This window comes from Penaeus vannamei, chromosome 40 (assembly GCF_042767895.1).
Source record: "Penaeus vannamei isolate JL-2024 chromosome 40, ASM4276789v1, whole genome shotgun sequence".
In the NCBI taxonomy this organism is placed as follows: Eukaryota; Metazoa; Arthropoda; class Malacostraca; order Decapoda; family Penaeidae; genus Penaeus; species Penaeus vannamei.
Window position 1 is genome coordinate 2426985 of NC_091588.1, and position 18443 is coordinate 2445427.

The following is an 18443-nucleotide window of genomic DNA, read 5'->3' on the forward strand; positions in this document are numbered from 1 at the left end:
GTTTGTATAATACTAAATAAAGCACCTTAGATGTTGCCAGGATGCAGTAGAGGTAATGGCTGTAATCAACAAGCAGAGAATTTTATCTCCAGAAAATCATCAAATACCACTTTGCCAATTACTATCAACATCTAGAATACACCAATTTACACTTCAGCATTCATCTCAGACAGCACTAGAAACATTTCATCATCTTTTTAAGACCTTTAACCCAGAAACTATTAAAGCTCTATGCTTTTGCTTGCAGATATGTTCCTCACAGCTAAATTCTAGGCCACAAACTCTACCTCATAGTAACTGTACACTAAAGTCCCTCAAAACCAACACCCTTTTTCTAATGCCACTTCCTTCTACTGTATTCGTTCTCCTGTACGTTATAAATTGGTAATGCAGAAGTGAAATCATTTTAAAGCATTGGTCAATTTTGAAAAGCTAATCTTTTATCCCACTTTTTTTTTTTTTTACCTATCTCTCTCTCACTTGCTCTCGCTCCTTTTATAAAGGAAAAGATAAATGTCACTATATACATACCTTTCAACTTGTCCATTGTAGTGTCTACTTTGCAGGCTTTCTTGACAAGCCCTAATTCTTTCTGCAATTATCTCTGCATCTCCACATGAGCTCACTCCCCCTGTTTGCAATGAGATCTTTTACAATATATTCATCAGTTTCATCACAAATAAAGTACAATTGGTTTTGAATTCATCACAGAATTGTACTAACCTGCTAATAATAAAATCTGTCTCCTGTGCACCAGCGTATTTATCCTCCGTCCTGAAATACGACTACGATGATCTCAGCTTCAGTCAGTCACTGCCAAATTTACAGCATCAATACATGCACAGACTGGGAGTTCAGCAGTGGTCCACACATCTCTTCCAGCTGCCACAGCCATCCCAAACAACCTGTACATAGAAACATATTCAGAGATCTGGGATGATACTGTTCCTTTATTATATGGATGCCAGTTATCTGTACAGTGTGCAAAAGTTAGTTCTAAATGACCTTATTTGTTTATTCTAACCATTAACCATTATGCGAGAGCAAACTAGTACCAAAGGGGCAGGCATGCTGACAGCTAACTTCACATCCTTTGTATGTAAATAATGACAGATGCAGGTAACCACAAGATAATGATGGGTAATTTTATGGCCCTTTATTGGTCTTATCAAAGGATATTTTGGTGTTTCTCAGTCGCAGGTAAGTTAAAAACGCATCAAAGGAGTTACAAAACCTATGCTGCGTGCAAAAAATATAAATATGATATAAAAAGTAAAAGTTTACTTTCGAGCCGGTTACATTCTGGGCAGCATGGGTCTTGGAGGTTCCGAACGCAGTCTCGTTTTCCTAGTGGTCCTGGACAAGTTGTCTGTACGAGCAAGGCGAGGAGTTCCGAACGCAGCATTAGGTTCGGTTTGGTTAACTGACTAGCGTTTGGGGTAAAAATAAGGAAAAAAAAAGGCAACACAGTCCGTCTAACAGCAATGCCATGCACAGTAACTGCATGTGGCGCTCCTGTATATGACATTAAGGCCATTAGCCAATCAGAGAGCTTCACGGCAGAATATGTGGTTCCCGAATGTTACCGGCTGAAGGTACTAGATAAAATACACAAGGAACCCCCAAAACAAGAATCCAAAAATCTCTCAAAACAGCCTTATATCCATGCAAACATCCCTAATTAAGCCATCCTACATACCCTATACACTTGCAAATAGACCCCATTAACATCAACCAACTCCAAATTCAATTAAAACAAGCGTAATACTCACTGTCAACAGAAGAAGGCATAAGAGCCAGTGATCTGTCATTCACGTCGATGGCGGCTGACTGGTGACGTCACTGTTTGTTTTGATCGTGTCACGCGGGAATTTTGAATGGGCGGGACCGGGCACGAGGCTCAATTCTTTCTTTCTTTCTTTCTTTTTGTCTTGTTGTAGGTTTCAGATTATTATTCTTTCTTGTTATAGGTTCAAAATTTTCTTCTTCCTTGTTATAGATTCATTTTCTTCTTTTGCTGTAGGTTCATTTTTTTTTCTCTCGTTATATGTTCAATTTTCTCTTCTTTCTTGTTACAGGTTCAATTTCTTCTCTCTTTTTATAGGTTCAAATGCTCCTTCTTTTCTCTTGTTATTGTTTTTTTTTTACTCTTGTTATAGGTTATTTTTTCTTTCTTGTTTTAGGTTCGATTGCTACTTCTTTCTTATTATAGGTTCGATGTATTTTCCTCTCTCGTTATAGGTTCAAATGCTCATTCTTTCTTGTTGTAGGTTCAATTTCTTCTTCTCACTGTTATAAATTTAATATATTCTTCTCTTGTTATAGATTCAAATGCTCCTTCTTTCTTGTTATAAGTTCAAATTCTTCTCTTGTTATAGGCCCAAAGCTCCTTCTTTCTTGTTGTAGGTTCAGTCTCTTCTCTCTTTTTATAGATTCAGTTTCTTCTTCTCTTGTTATAGGTTCAAATGTTCCTTTTTCTAGTTATAGGTTCAAATTCTTTTCTATTATTACAGGTACAAATGCTCTTTCTCCTCTCTTGTTGTAGGTTCAATTTCTTTCCTCAGGTTCAAATGTTCATCGTTCTTTTTGTTATATATTCAAAAGCTCCTTCTTGTTATATGTTCAAATTCTTCTCTCTTGTTAAGATGCTGTAAATGTAGAATTCACTCTCTTTTTTGGATACATTGGAAATAAGACAATAACTTTCCCGATACTCTCTCTCTCTCTCGCTCTCTCGCTCTCGCTCTCTCGCTCACGCTCTCTCGCTCTCGCTCTCTCGCTCTCTCGCTCACGCTCTCTCGCTCTCGTTCTCTCGCTCTCTCTCTCTCTCTCGCTCTCGCTCTCTCGCTCTCTCGCTCTCTCGCTCTCTCTCTTTCTCTTTCTCTTTCTCTTTCTCTTTCTCTCTCTCTCTCTTTCTCTCTCTCTCTCTCCCTGACTGACTGCCTCCTCCTCTATCCCTCTCTTTATCTCTCTCTCTCTCTCTCTCTCTCTCTGTTATTAATATCATTATTATTGTTGTTGTTATTATGACTATCATTATCATTATAATTAACGTTATTGTTATTATTATCATTATTAGCATTATTATTATTAGCATTATTATTGTTACCATTAGCATTATTGTTATTGCTATTGTTATTATTGTTGTCATCTTCATTATCATTATTATTATTATTATCATTATCATTGTTACTATCATTATCATTTACATTATATATTTTATTGTTATTATAATGATGATAATCATCACTATTATCATTATCAGTATCATTAGCTCTTTTAGCATCACTATTATCATCATTATTATCTTTACAATTACTATCATTGTTACTATCACAATCAACATTACTATTATTGATACTATTATTATTACTACTTGTATTACCATTATCATTATTATCATTATCATCATCATACTATTATTATTATTTTCAATATCACTGACATCATTATTATCATTATTGTTATCATTGTTATCATTACTATCATTATATTATTATCATTATTATTTTCTTAATCATTCCTGCCATTATTATTATCAATATCGTTCTTATCACTATCTGCATTATTATCACTATTATTACTATCATTATTATCATTATTATTAATAATAATATTATTACTATTAGTAGTAGTAGTAGTAGCAGTAGTAGTAGTAGGAGTAGTAGTAGTAGTAGTAGTAGTAGTAGTAGTAGTAGTAGTAGTAGTAGTAGTAGTAGTAGCAGTAGCAGTAGCAGTAGCAGTAGTAGTAGTAGTAGTAGTAGTATCCTCCTCCTCCTCATCATCATCATCATCATCATCAATCACCACCATCATCATTATCTATCCGCACCACCACCATCACTACTATCTACTATCATTTATTAATCATAATTATTCATTGCCAGTCTCTAATCAGATTTAAATTTCGCGCGCTGTTCCTGCAGGCGCCATGTTAAGGTAAATAACATCGGCCGCTGAGCGAATCTGCGCCCCGAATGAAACTATTTTCTCCTTTCTTCGCCTGAATATTTAATTCTTTTCGAAACCCGGATGGCGAGGAGGTACAGGAAGAACTGAGGTAACACCTGCGAAAGAGAGAATAAAGCGACTGTCTTTCGTGTAAGAGATATTTAGGAAAATAGATAAGGGGAGAGATAGGTCTACCACAGTTCCCCTTCATCACGGGGTTAAAAGTTCCTTATAGAATGACCATTTATGAAAACATTTTATTTGTATTAAAGTCCTGTAATTTTTCCCGGTCTGTCTCTTGTTTCTAGTAAGTCTCGACCTTTGGAAGAAGAAATAAAGAGGTAATAGGGTTGATATTAGCTTAGATCATTAACCAAAACACACCCACGTGTCTCTCCGGCCTGTCGGCACTCCGGCAAAGGCCAAGGAATGCTTCCGTGTTTGTTTACATCGACTAATTGATTTTTAAATTAAAAATCCTTTTTATAGATCATTTAAACTAATCTTGTTTCTGGTTTGGGACTGAGTTGAGAGGATATCTTGAAGTGGCACTTAGATTATGTGGAGTCTATGCTTTTAATTGGCTGTAATTTCATTTGATATCTCGGAAATTGTCTGTCGAACCTCGCGGCTGGCGACTGAAAATGTGAAAAGCATGATAATTCTAAATGAGTGTATAGATAAATCTTAAAACATGTAAATGAAGTATAATAGCATGAATAGAAGACTTTAAAAGCATAAATGTGTAATGGCAGATATTGATAATTAGCCAAATATCGTTTTGACAAGTGTGTAGTAATACATGAATGACTTGGGATATTGCAGTAATGAGTTATGCTGTCAGTGTTGTGTTATTCCTAGAAAGGTAAACTAGATGAGCGACTTAGAATCTGAGCGATGATTTGCAGTGTATATTTTCGTCATTTAGCGGTTGATATGAGACCGTTGCAGCAGAAACTTTGTTGTATCCTATTCTACTTCTTCCGCTCTTTAAGATCTCCTAGTGTCGCTATAAGTAACTGATACCCAGTGCTTTCTTAATGTTGTTCTACTTCATTTATGTGTTTTGAGATTTATCTTTACAGTTCTCTATAATGATCTGTGAATCATGTGTTTCAGACTTTGTCACCACCCGCAAGGTTTGTTACTGAAGGCTGTTGAGAAATGTTGTGTTTCCAATGTTGCATTGATTCTGGGTTATTCTTAAGAGTATACAGTGGCAACGAAGAAGATATAGATTTTAATAACCATCCCAGTTTAATATCTGAGCCCGTCAGGTTCCCCAAATGCAGAAAAAAGGGATTAAAATGGAAGCAATCCAGACGGTAGAAGTGAACGAAAGTCTGACGTTTCCAGATAGAAAGGTGTTTTGTTTATTTTTTTAAGGTGTGAATGCAGCTCTATCTTGACGTACATAGCAAGGTGAAGACAATGTTTCCCCAGGGGGTGTTAGAGGGCAGAGCCCTACATCAACCCTCCCCTCGGGCAGTCATCTAGTCACGGCAACTTAAATTGTTAGATTTTTTAAAATTTGGATGGTGTGAATTCCTATAGATTTTACCAAAAGATAGGTTGGATCACCAAGTAAGATCAATTCTTTGTGATTCCCCACATAGCCCCCTATTCTGAGAATACTCTTCTCTTTCAACAGTGCCTCCCAAAACAGGTAGGCAAGGTTACCTTTTGCAGTCACTCTGATCGTTCATATCTTGTCACAGTTACGTCTGAATCCCAAGCTTGTGCACTATCTACCCTAACTGACCTTACTTGCAAACCTATTCCTACTGAACCTCACCCCTCTCTTAATACTTATACTGGATCTGTTTCTGTTCCCCCAAATTCTTGTCCTATGTATAACAGGGACTGGTCGGACTGTGAAAATGACCTGTTTTCCTGCCTTGGTGAATATGATGCAGTGGCCATACAGTGTTACACTATTACTCTCAGAGGCTAACGTAAGTCCCACATCAATATTGCCAAGATTGGCTTCCGTAGACAAGACCTCCCCCATGAGCTTTATATTGGTGGATTGTCCTACCATGTCCGACCATATAGACCCCTTCCTCTTTAATGTCAGAAATGTTGGCTTTTTGGCCACCTTGCCAAACACTGTCTCTCCACAACCTGTTGCCCACTATGTGTCCAACCTGGTCATGACCGTTCAAATTGCCCTGCTCAGTCATGTACATGTGCCAATTGTGGAGACCCATAATGTATTTTATGGGAACTGCCCTGCCTGTAAGCCTGAATGTGAGGTAGCAGTCCTCAGATACAAACTAGGCCTCACTCTACTTGAGGCCAGACGAGAAGTACAATGACAAGGTTTTTCTCTCTCAATAAATTCTAAAACAGTCCTTCGCTCTGCTCCCCCACCCTCTTCACAAGATGTTTCTGCATCTCCCCCAGTATATCTTCCCTATACCCAAAACTATCATACCTCTATTCACCCTATCCCCCTATCCCCCAGGCAAATTTGTTTTCCAGTCTAAATCCAGATATTCCAATCTCTGCCAATTCCCCGATACCTACTCCTCCTCCTTACTTTGTCTCACCAGGCAAACTAAACTTTCCACTCCACCCTTTCCTACTGCAGCTTTTCCAACACCTTCCTCTTCTTCTTTTCTTCAGATATCTGTCTAATCTTCTCCTCACAAGAGAACCTTTGTTTCTCAGCCCTCTTCACCCAATTCTCCTCCAGAAACCCTTGAAGACATCCAAAATTTCCTAAAGATGACCCAAGAGAACACTCCACTCCCTCATCCACCACCCAATCTTTCTGTTCGTACTCTTTCTGCATTTAAAATATTTGCAGATATCCATCCTTCTCCTCCTCAAGTTCCCTCCACCCCCCTTCCTCCTAAACCCTCTCAACATACCCCACTGTCTCTACCACTCCCACCTGAATACTCACACGAATCCTTTCTATCACAACAGTGTCCTTCTCCATACCCCTCCCCTGCAGACATTCTTCCTGATACTTTACCATCTTCCCCAGTCCTCCTTTCTCATTCCCGGATTCTTCTACTCCTACTTCTCCAACAGCCACCTCTATTTTCCTTGAACAATGTCCCTATTCCTTCCCTAGTCACAAATACAATGCAATTCGCTCAATTGCTCTACTCCCTTAACCTTTCCCATTTTACTAATCCCTGCTCTACCTCAATTACTTCCCTCTTTTCCCTTCTTGCTACCATACTTTCCTAGAACACACTCTAATCTTTCTTGAACCTTCTCCAGTGACAGATACACTATAATTCACTAAATTGCCCTACCCTGTTAACCCTCCCCTTTCTACTAATATCTGCTCTAGTTCACTTACTTCCCTATTTTCCCTTTTCACTACCTTTATCTGATAATGCTCTCCTATCTTTGAGATCTAACACATTTTATCACAATCTTTACCTCCTCTTTACCCTTTCTGACACAATACTTTACCATAGTGCTAAATTACCTTTGATGTCAAGCACATTTATTTGTTTCAAACATTAAACATTTACAGTATGAATGCACTTGCCAGAGACCAAATCCCCAACTCCATGTCAAAAAATTTATTCATCAGTCAAAGTTGCCATGACTGAGCGTGCCCGAATGCCTGAGGGAAAGGTTGATGGGGGGCTCTGCCCTCAACATCCCCCAGGAAACATGGTCTTCGCCTAGGTACGTACAGCAAGGTAGAGCTGAAACTCAAGTGCACCGAGTGGACTCATGCTGAAAGCGTCACTTTCTGAGATCTTTTTCCTTTATTTGTGGCATTACTGTTCATGTCTGCAGACTGTTTCTTGTACTGATGACTGCAACTTTTTGTTGTCTACAAGAATATCATATTCAGTTTGCCCAAACTTAGCACATCCATACTGTAAATATTAACTGCAGAATTTATTAGTAAGGACCCCCTCCCCCTGGAACCCAAGACTGTACCTTTCTTTGCCTGGAGGAAAGAGCTGTGCCACAACCAGGAGGAAAGGACGCATCCATTTGTTGACCTGTGGATGCTGTTCCTGGAAGGTATCCATCATGGATAGGTTAAAACCTTCATCTTATAGGTGATCACATGCATACCAGCAATAGCACTGACCTTTGTCCATTGTTTGCGTGTTTATCCTTCTGCACTATATTATGTCACTAAGGACACTGCGGGGCACAAGATATTCAAAACACAAATCTGGATGTTCTCTGCGCTTGGGAATTCTAAGAGGTCAATATCACAGTCCATGCACCCCCCCCCCCCCCCCCTCCTGCTTAAACTGTATAGTATGATGATATATTGTTTACCTCTTCTCCCATACAAACAAAAAGAAAGTCAAGGTTTTATTCTCTCTTGTTTGAATTTGGGTGATTTAATTAAGGCAAAAGTTCTCAAAATCTTGAAGCAACTGTGCTTGTTCATTCTCATCTCTGGTAGCATTTATACCTTATTTAAATTTTTTCGCTTCCCAGTCAATGAATGGAAAATTAAAGTTGCCGATTATTGTAATACCTTAGCCCTTTGCAGGTTTGATACGATGACTAATGACATATAGTTTTTCACTAAAGAAAACTTCATTTGAATCAGGGGCCTGTATATGATAATATATAATTCTTGAGTGTCCTTGGTCAATACTTCTAGACTTCTGCAGTGTTATTGGAATGTTCTATTACAGTGTTGTCTTTTTTTTTCTTGCAGGTTCTTGTCTGATTTAAAAAGCTATTTCACTTCTAGATCTTGTGTTTCTGTCTTTTTGCATTATATGGAAATCTGTCATTTACACACGCACACACATACGCATATGCATGCACACACGCACACACACACACACACACGCATATGCATGCACACACGCACACACACACACACACACACACACACACACACACACACACACACACACACACACACACACACACACACACACACACACACACACACACACACACACACACACACACACATATTTGTATATTATATATTTATATTTGTATATGAACAATATACTAATATATTCATAAGAATATACCAGTGCACTCAAGTTTGTTGTTTGTTTTACTTACTATGTTGTTTGTTTTTACTAATTAAATTTTTCTTCCAGAAACCCCAGATTCTCTTGCTTAATAGTGGTGAATTCCAGCTGCATTCTAAGGCCCTAATGACGACAGCATGCCATGACTGACATCCTTGAAGCCCCGTGCAAGTCGGCAGCAAGGCAAGTCATGGCGGATATGGGGGGGAATATATGAATCATGGGAATTCTTCTACTGTATCTGTTATCAAGTCTTTGGAACATGTTACAATCAAAGATAGATATTTATATTGACTGTCCTTGTTTTAGACGTGGCTTACAAGTCTTGTAATCTTGAAATCTCAACTTAACTTCAGATTTGTTTAGGAGGTGGTGGATTTCTTGATGCTTTTGCATTTGTAATTCCAAATCAGTTCATTAAATATAAAGGTAACTTAATTCCTGTTATTTACAGATTGTGAAGACATTGAGAAGAAGGAGTGTCTGTATCATCCTCAGTTCCCTGTAAGTGTGGCATACATGCATGAGTCTTATTTTTGTTATGTAAATCTTCATAGATATGTAGATTTTGGTGTAATTTTTCTTCCCCCCCCCCCCCCCCCCCCCCATGAAACATACTCTCTATATCTTGTGCAGGATGGATGTCATACTCTTATGGCTGTTATTAAATAGACAAACAGACAAATGCGCACATGCACACACATGCACCCCCCCCCCCCACACACACACACACACACCAAACACTTAAGAAATGACTATCACCCCCGAAGGTTTAACATGTTTCTGTACGCAGGTTGGTCAAGACTATATGCAAATTCAAGATGGGTTTAGGCTCAGTGGCAGTTGGCTGTCTGAGTTTGAAAGGAAAAGGGGCCAGAAAAACCTGCAGACTAGCACTCTGCTAATGCTAGTATGTGTGCCACTGCTTTGGAGTTTGTAATCAGGATGTGTAAGAAGATCTGAAACCGATATCAGTGTAGCCACATTACGTTATGAAGAATAGTTGTACAAGAAGGCTGACTTTATGTGTAGCAGGTGTGTAAAACCTGGTGGTAAATTGTGCTTGATGTGGTGTTTTTATTTTGAGATGCTGTGCTCATTTTGGAAAGCTGGGTAATAGTTCAGAATGAATTTCATTGTGCGTAGGGGGATGTCAAGGACGAAGTTGCTCAGGGTTGGGCTGGTCAAAGGCGCTGGAGACCAACAGTGAATAATAAAAATATTCTTTTCATTTCACTAAAATTCAGTGAAGAACTTGGTGAATAGTGTAAGATAGAGCACGACCTTTTGATATAATTAAAATTAAGCACATGGGTGCTTGTGCACACACACACATACACACAATCCACACACACACATACACACAATCCACACACACACATACACACAATCCACACACACACATACACACAATCCACACACACACACACACACACACACACACACACACACACACACACACACACACACACACACACACACACACACACACACACACACACACACACACACATAATCAACACACACACACATACACAATCAACACACACACACACACACACACAATCAACATACACACACACACACACAATAACATACACACACACACACACACAATAACATACACACACACACACAGACACACACACACACACACACACACACACACACACACACACACAATAACACACACATACACACACACACAATCCACACACACACTCACACAATCCACACACACACTCACACAATCAACACACACACACACACACACACACACACACAATCAACACACACACATACACACAATCCACACACACACACACACACAATCCACACACACACACACACAGACAAACACACACACACACACACACACACACACACACACACACACACACACACACACACACACACACACACACAATCCACACACACACAATCCACACACACACAATCCACACACACACACACACAATCCACACACACATACACACAATCCACACACATACACACAATCCACACACACATACACACAATCCACACACACACACACACAATCCACACACACACACACACACACACACACACACACACACACACACACACACACACACACACACACACACACACACACACACACACAATCCACACACACACACAATATCCACACACACACAATCCACACACACACACACACACAATCCACACACACACACACACACAATCCACACACACACACACACAATCCACACACACACACACACACAATCCACACACACACACACACACAATCCACACACACACACACACACAGTCCACACACACACACACACACACACACACACACACACACACACACACACACACACACACACACACACACACACACACACACACACACATACACACACACACACACACACACACACACACACACACACACACACACACACACACACACACACACACACACACAATCCACACACACACACACACACAATCCACACACACACACAATCCACACACACACACACAATCCACACACACACACAATCCACACGCACACACACAATCCACACACACACACACAATCCACACACACACACACACACACACACACACACACACACACACACACACACACAGTTATCTTTTGCATTCTCTTTTCTTCATCATGTAATATTTTTTCATATTTTTCCATCAGATTGCCAGCGTAAATGCATGCAGAGGATCATCTTGTACGGATCGCCAGAATTTGCCGCAGTAAGAAGCTGGAATGGCTTACCCAATCAAACACAGTCATGAGACATGCTCTGTGTTATAGAGAAGACTCATCATAGGTCATTTATCTTTATGCAGCCTTGTGCCTTTTGGAGAGTTGGAAAGACATTTTTGAAAAGTGGTAAAGATGAAGAAAAACACGAGGGTCGATTCTGAACGAAAGAAGCCTTATGAATGCACAGAGTGTGGGAAAGCGTACACTCACCTGAACAACCTGAAGGATCATCTGAAGATTCACACAGGAGAAAAATTGTTCGAGTGTTCCGAGTGTGGGAAAAGGTTTACCAGTATTGGTTACCTGACTGTACACCAGAGGATTCACTCGGGAGAAAAACCGCATGAGTGCCATGTGTGTGAGAAGTCGTTCAAAGTGAAAAGTGAATTGACTGTACACCAGAGAAGTCACACAGGAGAAAGACCTTATGAGTGTTCTGAATGTGGGAAAAAATTTAATAGAAGTAGTCACCTGAAGACACACGAGATGATTCACTCAGGGGAGAAACGGTTTGAGTGTTCTCAGTGCAGCAAAAAATTTGCTCGAAATAGTGATCTGACGGTACATCAGAGGACTCACACGGGGGTAAAAAAGTTTGAGTGTGTAGAATGCGGAAAAAGGTTTAGCAAGAAGTGTGACCTACAGGCGCATGAAAGGATTCATGCTGGAGATAGACCATATGAGTGTTATAAGTGTGGGAAAAGGTTTTATCAAAGGAGTCATCTGAAAACTCACGAGAGGATTCACACAGAGGAGAAACCATTTAAATGTTCTGTGTGTGGGAAATCTTTTAATCAAAGGAATAATCTAAAGGCACATGAAAGGATTCACTCGGGAGCAAAACCATATGAGTGCTCTGATTGTGGGAGAAGTTTTAATCAAAACAGTTCTCTAAAGGTACACCAGAAGAGCCACAAAAGGAACATTCATGAATGCTCTGAGTGTGGGGAAAGGTTCAGTGAAACTGGGGAACTGGAGAGACACCTTTTGGGTCACATTGAAGATAAGCCATTTGAGTGTTCTGAGTGTGGTGCTGGTTTTGATCGGGGTGCTGATCTGAAGGCACACCAGAAGGTTCACTCTGAAATGGCATATGAGAGCTCTGACCTTGAGGAAAAGATTATTGTAGGCGAGTCTTGGGTTGAGGTAGATGAATCCAATTATGTGAATAATGATATAACAGAGTCTGCGGAAAGTGACAATGGAACAGAGTCTGCGGAAAGTGACAATGAGTCTGTGGAAAATGACAGAGTAACAGAGTCTGTGGAAAAGGATAATGTTACAGAGTTTGAGAAAAAGGTCAGTGTAAATAAGTCTGCGAAAGAGAATAATGGAAAGGAGTCCGAAAGAATAATCAATGAAAATGACTTCAAAGTATACCCAAGGATTCCTATTAGAGAAAAACCAACTGAATGTTCAGGCTGTGGGAAAAAGTTCAATCTGGATGATAACCCGAATTCAGGACACGGGAATGACTCAGAGGAAAAGCCACTGAAGTGCTCAGATTGTGGGAAAATATTCATCAATATATGCTTTACGGAGAATCATTTACAAGCACAGCTGATGTTACCCCCAGAGGAAAAAGAACACATGTGTACTGTTTGTGGGAAAGTGTTTGGTCGCAGTGATACCCTGAGAATACACAGCAGAATTCACACTGGTGAAAAACCATTTGAATGTCAGGAGTGTGGGAGAAGGTTTATCGAAAGTAGTAAGTTAAAAAGACACCAGCTTATTCACTCCGGGGAAAAGCCATTTAAATGTTCCGAATGTGGGAAGACTTATACCCAAAGTGCTTCTTTGAAGTCACACCAGATGAATCATACAGGAGAAAGACCCTTCGAGTGTTACGAGTGTGGGAAAAGGTTCAAGAAACATAGTGATTTGAAGTTACACCAGTGGCTTCATTTTTCAAATCCTGACTTTAACAAAAAGGAGGTTCAACACACTGCTGCGAATACAGTTCAAAGGGCTAACTCAGGAGCAAAAAAACTGAAGTGCCCTGACTGTGGGAAACTTTTTAGCAAGAGGAGCGAGTTAAAGAAGCACCAGGAGTGTCATCCAAAGGAAAAGCCATTTGAGTGCTCTGACTGTGGGAAAAGGTTCGGCCAAAAGAGTAACATGAAGACGCACCAGAGGATTCACTCGGGAGAAAAGCCATTCGAGTGCATCGAGTGTGGGAAAAGGTTTGCTGATGGAAGTCACCTGAATAAGCATCAGAGGATTCACACGGGAGAAAAACCATACGAGTGCGCTGAATGTGGGAAAAGGTTTAGTCAAAAGGGTAATCTCAACACACACCTTAGGATTCACACAGGAGAGAAACCCTATGACTGTACAGAGTGTGGGAAAAGTTTCATCGAAAGTGGCAAGCTAAAGAGGCACATGGTTTATCACACGGGCATAAAACCACACGAGTGTTCTATTTGCAAGAAAAGTTATATTGACAGTGGTGAACTGAAGAAACACCTTGTCACTCATACCGGAGAAAAACCATACGAGTGCTCCGAGTGCGATAGTAAGTTTAGTTATACCAGCGACCTGAGGAGACATCAAAAGATCCACATAGGAAAAAAACCCTTCGAGTGCCATGACTGTGGGAAAAAGTTCCTTGAAGCAGCGAAACTCAGGAGGCACCAGATGATTCACAGTGGGTTCTGAATGATGACATATATACAAGTTGCTTTTGAGTGTTCAACAGAGATAGAAGAGCACTTGAAAAGTTGTTTTTTTATGAAACAAGATATCCTGATTATATCTTAACTTGTTGATATATAGCAAATAAAGACTTGACTTGCAAAGACGGTCCTTTTCTTTACCCTCAAGTTCCAATACTTTCACAGATCTTTCTCATACTTTATCAGATCTTTTTCTTACTTTATTTTATAATGTTAGTGCCATTGGTAATCTTTGGAAGAGCAAGAAGGGCACCAATGATGAGCGGCCAAAGGAGTACCGTTATTGGGCCGGAGGAACTGAAGGAGAGCTCGCCGTGGGAAGGTTCGAAGGGCGCCATGGAGGAGGTCAAGGGAACGGATTGGGAAGTGACCGAAAGGGCCCCATTGGAGAGGCACTTGTGGATATAGATACTCAACTCATTAGAGATGAACAAAATTTGTATAAACGCTTTAGTTACACATACACAAGCGCGCACACATTAATAGCACACATACACAAGCGCGCACACATTAATAGCACACATACACAAGCGCGCACACATTAATAGCACACATACACAAGCGCGCACACATTAATAGCGTGTGTGCACTTGTTCGCCGCATGCACATGATGAGTGAGTCCGTGTTGTAAGTTTCGTTATGGTCAAAAGTAATGTATTTTTTCAGATGAACAAATTGATTGGCGATTTATACCCATATGCAACATTTGTGATAGAAGCGATTTATAACTTCACTGTCTATATCATCTCAATCCCATGGCCGTTGCGTTTTTTTTTTTTTTTTTTTTGGGGGGGGGGGGGCATTTCTCTTCATACTTCAGGCTTACCGTGGCCAATAATGATTTTGTACACTTATTAGGGGCATTGAAGCTTTCTCCTTTATCAACTAGCTCCTCAGACTTCACCTTTTCCGGTTCTCCTTTGATTACGACTCTGAACACAACTGCTACTACCACCACCCTCGCCAATGTTTGCTGTCAACTCGATACTTTCCGAATCATCCGCCCATGACTCGGCCTACAGAATATACTCTCTTTCCTCTCTCCCAACATCGCCCACTCCATCTCATCCTCCTCCAAAATAGACTTTATTTTCTGTCCCGTCCTTTCTTAATCATCACTCTTCATCCTTACTTGAAGGACTCCATGACCTCCACCGAAAACTTAGCCAGTCCGTCGGTATCCCGTTTTCTATACCGCATTTCCTCAACAAGCAGTCACCGTTTTCTTTGACTTGTACCCCCAACAAATGCAAATCGTTGCCAGTCCCTCGCGAGCTACCAATTACCTTTTAATTCTAGCACATTTATTTTCTTGCCATTATTACTTACTTTTTTTTATTACGCCACAAGTACTATACTATCCTGAACTTCTATACAACCTTTTGAAGTGTATCAACACCCCCCCCACCTTTTTTTATTACTAAACCTTCCTTTGTCATTTAAAGTTAGCACATTTATTTTGTTTTTTAACAAACATGCTTGTGTGCGTGTGTGTTTACTTAAATATACATATATTTTGTAGCTGTGCGGTGACACGACGCCACAAATTACAATCCTTACATACTAGAAAAGTAAACAACAAAAAGCACTTAGATATGAACTTCTCAAATATAGACGAGTATTGCCTGTAATGATCAATCTCGTTCATTCACAGAAAACGGTATTACGGAAATTCAACGGGAATGGTGAACTAATCGAGTTGTGATTTTTTAAAATCAAATTGCTCTAATGCTAAATAAAGGCATTAGAATAACGCTATATGTGAGACTTTATACCGGTATTAGTTCCTGCTGTATTAAAGGCCAAAGAAAATATAATTGTCGATTAAGATTCGTCAGTTTAGAATTTGTATTCCCGGTTTATATATTTTGATTGGTCAATTCTTTGCTATATGTGTTGTAGATGTGCAGTTGCTAATTATGCCATATGTTGAAATCCCGGCACTAGAATACAATAGATAAAGAGAAAATATGTTACAATAATTACCCTGAAATACACGTGTTCCCTCAAATACACATTTAATAACAGAAAATATTGTCATAATTTAGAGAATTCTAAGGACAGACAAGTAAAATTCATTTTTTTTTTTTTTACCTTCGGTTGATTACAAAATTCTATTACATGAAAAATAACAACCATTTCAACAGACATTAAAAATATATAGCACTTTAAGAAGGTATAGTATAAGAAAGGGTAGAAAGAGGGTGAGTTTACGATTGGGTCACCCACAATCCCTTACCCGTTGTTGTCGTGCTAAGGAGACAGAGACTGAGACCAAATACAGGAATCTCCCCTGCCTACGGTCTCAGCCCTTGACTCAACTAATTTAGCATGGTCTTTTCCCCCTCCAGCTTTTTGTTTCCGTCCCTTCTCCAACCCCTATCTACTTCCTAAGGTATAAGAGCCATGCTGAAAGGAAGGAAGGCTGGTAACAATGTATATCTGGATATACTTAACTCCCGGTATGATTCACTGGATATTGATGATATATGTATCATGATATCAGCTCATATGCATCTGTAACCCCTGTAAATAGTCTAAAATACTTAAATGTACTTCAGGTGAATGCTCGGTCCCTAAACAAAAACTATGATAATCTTATTTCCCTAATTCAATCCCTCCCGAAGCCCTCCCGATTTAAATCCTTTCATACATACAGACCTGATGGCTACGGAGGTGTAGCATTGTATGTCAACTGCAATATTCCAAGTTCAAGACTTAGCGATTACTGTCTCTGTGATGACAATGCAGAAATTTGCACCGCTAAAATCACTATTGGTAACATACATTACATAGTATCCTCCCTCTATCGTCCCCATGATAAGCATCACAATGTAAATGAATTTAACACGTTTATAGACAATTTTCTCTCTCAAAGCATTTTCCTTAATAATCAAACTATATTAACCGGAGATTTCAACATCAATTTATCAGAACACGATACGTATCCCCCAGCGAATAACTTTTTAAGCACATATCCCGACCCACGAGATTCCCAGACGGTAACTCGGCAGTTTCTCCCTCACTTTTGGATCACATTTGGACTCATTTCACAGCACCATTCTCTTCTGGCATTCTTTTCTTTCCACTAAGCGATCACCTTCCGACTTTTTTTGAAATATCCCAATTCTGGAGAGGGTTCGCGCGAATCACAAGATCACTTTCAGAATAAAAAACGCTGGGAATTATGCAAGATTCAAATAAAAAATTTCAGAATTAAATTGGGACTCCCTGCTGACGCATCAAGATTCGAACATCAATTGCAATCTGTTTCTTGATACAATCTATAGCACTTATTATTCCTGCTTCCCCAAAATACCAAAACTCATATCGACTAAAAGACTAGAAAAATCATGGATTACTCAAGGTATTTTGAAATCGATAAAGCATAAATTTACCCTGTATAAAGCATATAAATCAGGAATGCTCGATTTTGTGGAATATAAAAAAATATAGAAACTATTTGAACACCCTCATAAAATCAACTAAACGAAATTATTATCTACGAAGATTTTCAGATTTTAAAGTGAATACAAGGAAGATTTGGGAAAAAAATAAATGAATTAAGCAATAATAAAACTAAAAAAGATGGTACAACTAATTCAGTATTCTATAACAACCAAATAATAGAAGCTCCAGAGCAAAATCTCTGACGCTTTCAATGATTATTTTTCTAATGTCGCCCCAGAGCTTGCGAGTAAATTGCCATCCACACAAAACCCTCACAAATCGTTTCTCTGAGGAATTTATCCAAATTCTATGGCAATTATGATAACGTATATCGATACAATTAATGCCATTGCATCCCTGAAGAATAAGAAAGGGCACTTTGATGAAATACCAGTTAATATAATAAAAGAAAACAAGGACATCCTCTCGAAGACCCTCACAATTTTGTTTAATCAGTCAATTTGTGCAGGTGTCTTTCCCGAACGGTTCAAGCATGGAAAAATTATTCCACTTCATAAATCAGGAAATAAATCGGACTTGCCAAATTACAGACCGATTTCTATATTACCAATATTTTCAAAAACTTCC

At 39.4% G+C, this 18443-nt stretch overlaps 2 protein-coding genes across 6 annotated transcripts in view; one reads left to right on the top strand and one right to left on the bottom strand.

The window, feature by feature from the left end:
• Positions 1-1857, bottom strand: part of LOC113818948 (oocyte zinc finger protein XlCOF26) — a 2935-nt gene extending 1078 nt beyond the window's left edge. The window contains exons 1-3 of one of the 3 annotated variants that reach the window (XM_027371168.2): positions 1773-1857; positions 724-905; positions 532-631 (exon numbers count right to left, since the gene is read on the bottom strand). In XM_027371168.2, the coding sequence (XP_027226969.2) occupies positions 532-547 (16 nt within the window). In that variant the 5' untranslated portion in view covers positions 548-631; positions 724-905; positions 1773-1857. Of the gene's footprint in view, positions 1-531; positions 648-723; positions 906-1005; positions 1060-1772 lie in introns of those variants that run through there. The other 2 variants (XM_070117310.1, XM_070117311.1) reach the window with 2 other exon arrangements.
• Positions 1858-3924: 2067 nt separating this feature from the next.
• LOC113818947 (zinc finger protein 91) lies at positions 3925-14528 on the top strand. Of its 3 annotated transcripts, none has more exons than XM_027371163.2 (4): positions 3925-4060; positions 9018-9131; positions 9403-9452; positions 11656-14528. In XM_027371163.2, exon 4 carries the CDS (start codon positions 11860-11862, stop codon positions 14386-14388), a length of 2529 nt encoding a protein of 842 aa, XP_027226964.2. In that variant the 5' UTR covers positions 3925-4060; positions 9018-9131; positions 9403-9452; positions 11656-11859; the 3' UTR covers positions 14389-14528. The 3 variants fall into 3 exon arrangements, with proteins under 3 accessions (XP_027226964.2, XP_069973673.1, XP_069973674.1); XM_070117572.1 differs by having other exon boundaries at positions 3925-4043; XM_070117573.1 differs by lacking the exon at positions 3925-4060 and adding an exon at positions 4080-4101.
• Positions 14529-18443: the final 3915 nt, after the last annotated feature.